Source organism: Olea europaea, chromosome 7, assembly GCF_002742605.1.
Source record: "Olea europaea var. sylvestris chromosome 7, O_europaea_v1, whole genome shotgun sequence".
In the NCBI taxonomy this organism is placed as follows: domain Eukaryota; kingdom Viridiplantae; phylum Streptophyta; class Magnoliopsida; order Lamiales; family Oleaceae; genus Olea; species Olea europaea.
In genome coordinates this window covers 20,863,348-20,865,177 of record NC_036243.1, presented here as the reverse complement: position 1 = coordinate 20,865,177, position 1,830 = coordinate 20,863,348, and the positions used below count along the sequence as shown (strand labels likewise).

The window sequence follows — 1,830 nt, the reverse complement described above, 5'->3', positions numbered from 1 at the left end:
GCATTCAAAAAATGATCAAAAATAGTTAAGCCTCAATCTACCTCTTGACCATAAGTAAGAAGAGGGATTTCAGAGCCAATGGCTGCTGAATCCAACTCGGATGGATTTGTAATTCCAGAAGCACTTCGACCAATATTAGGGCGAGTTGAGTATGCTGCTTCAGCAATCTGATGAGGATTTCTCTCATTGCCATTGTAATCAAATTCATTCTCCAAGTCATCAAATTCATCCTCGTCTTCATCTCCATCCACTCTAGGACTCCCTAAAAAGGAAGATTAAGTCGTTTAATTATACTGTTACCAAACACAGAAGTCATTGAAGAGTGACTTGAGTAAAAATGAGTAAATGAGAAAAAGCATCAATGAATTACCTTTTATGCGCTTGTATCTGGTTTTGCACTGAGGACAAGCTTGATTACCCTCTCTTCTTTCATACTCGTAGCATGGTCTACAAACAGGGAAGGCACATTCATTGCAGGCAACAAAAGGCTCCCCATCCACAGTAATTTCAATCTCATCTCCACAAATCTGACAAATCTGCCCACTCAACTCTTTCACGGAAGTCACCTGCCATCAGATCAAGAAATTTCAACTTTCCAACAAGTAAAAAATGCATTAGCACTTACAGATTTACAAAAATTTAACTAGAGAAAGAAATCAACTAAATTTTTTACAATTGTAAGATCAAGAAAAACTACTTATTCATTTACTAAAATCTAGAATCATGGGCTAGGATTCAAGATAGAAAGATGAAATTTTGGGGTCGAATCTGAGATTCCAGCCAGAAATCAAGCTAAGAAGACTTAAACCAATAAAAAATTAAAGTAGAAATCATATTTATGAAACCCTAAAAACACAATTTGACTCGAAATAAGAAATGCATCTAGTAGAGAAATTCAAAACAAGCGAATTTTCACTCAAATGGAGCTTTGACTGTAAGTTCCAACCAATTTGAGAGCTGAAACTGCAAAAACGTGAAAAAGAATAATTCTTGAACCCACTTACTCTTCCAATCTCATCAGCATTGATGAGTACAAACTCATTCCTGTTGTGTGAACCAGCAACAAGCCTCCCTTTAGTATCCATCTTCAAAACAAAAACCTTAAAACTCTGTCCCTTTCACTCACTCACACACACAGAGACACACAATTACAGCTTCTTCACAATCAAGAAGAAGAGAGCAAAAATAAAAAGGACTCAAGGCCCATTTGCTCACGTCAAAGAAAGAAAGAAATGAACGGCCACTTTCGGTTTCTTGTCTTCTTAAACACCTCCCCTTCACATTAAACAATCACTGAAATCGATACATTAACAGACCCATAAAATAATATATAACATTACAAAGAGTTGTAAAGAAAAGAAAAATGTGGGTAATTGGTGTGTAGTTTTTCTGATTCTTTTTCCAGAGAGAAACCCTGTTTATGGTAAAGGGTCTCTCTCTATCAATTATTTCTCTCTAATCTGTGCTGTGGGGTGTGGATCAGAGAATCACTTGCCACGGCGTTGAAGAATGGATCGACAAGGACAAAAAAATGTATAATGTATGTATTTATTTTCCTTGAGACATAGAGAAAAGAAAATTCAACGCGTAATGAATAAGGAAAACAGATTGGTACTTGGTAGATGGATCAAGAAATAGGGAGAGTGAAGAAGTGGGGGTAGCGGGGTGACGGGCCCCACCTTGAAGCGGTGGTGCTTGGAGGCAGCTGATAGGGTTATTTTGGTAAATTGAATCTTTCTGTCTTTTGTCGTAGGTGAGGACATTTACAGCTCTCACAAGGTTGTCTCTATTAGTAATAATTTTGTTTTGAGTTTTTCTTTTTGCATTCCA

The 1,830-nt window shown here is 37.0% G+C and overlaps 1 protein-coding gene across 1 annotated transcript; it reads right to left on the bottom strand.

Moving 5' to 3' along the window:
* Positions 1-6: 6 nt before the first annotated feature.
* Positions 7-1,585, bottom strand: LOC111397386 (cellulose synthase A catalytic subunit 6 [UDP-forming]-like). Its single transcript, XM_023024287.1, has 3 exons — positions 1,005-1,585; positions 371-566; positions 7-262 (listed from the first exon to the last, which is right to left on the bottom strand). Exons 1-3 carry the CDS (start codon positions 1,083-1,085, stop codon positions 33-35), a joined length of 507 nt encoding a protein of 168 aa, XP_022880055.1. The 5' UTR covers positions 1,086-1,585; the 3' UTR covers positions 7-32.
* Positions 1,586-1,830: the final 245 nt, after the last annotated feature.

Coding starts and splice junctions, on each gene's coding strand:
- LOC111397386 (XM_023024287.1), bottom strand. CDS start 1,085: ATGGATACTAAAGGGAGGCTTGTTGCTGGTTCACACAACAGGAATGAG. Junction 567..1,004: donor ATGCTGATGAGATTGGAAGA/GTAAGTGGGTTC, acceptor ATCTGATGGCAG/GTGACTTCCGTGAAAGAGTT. Junction 263..370: donor CAGATACAAGCGCATAAAAG/GTAATTCATTGA, acceptor CTTCCTTTTTAG/GGAGTCCTAGAGTGGATGGA.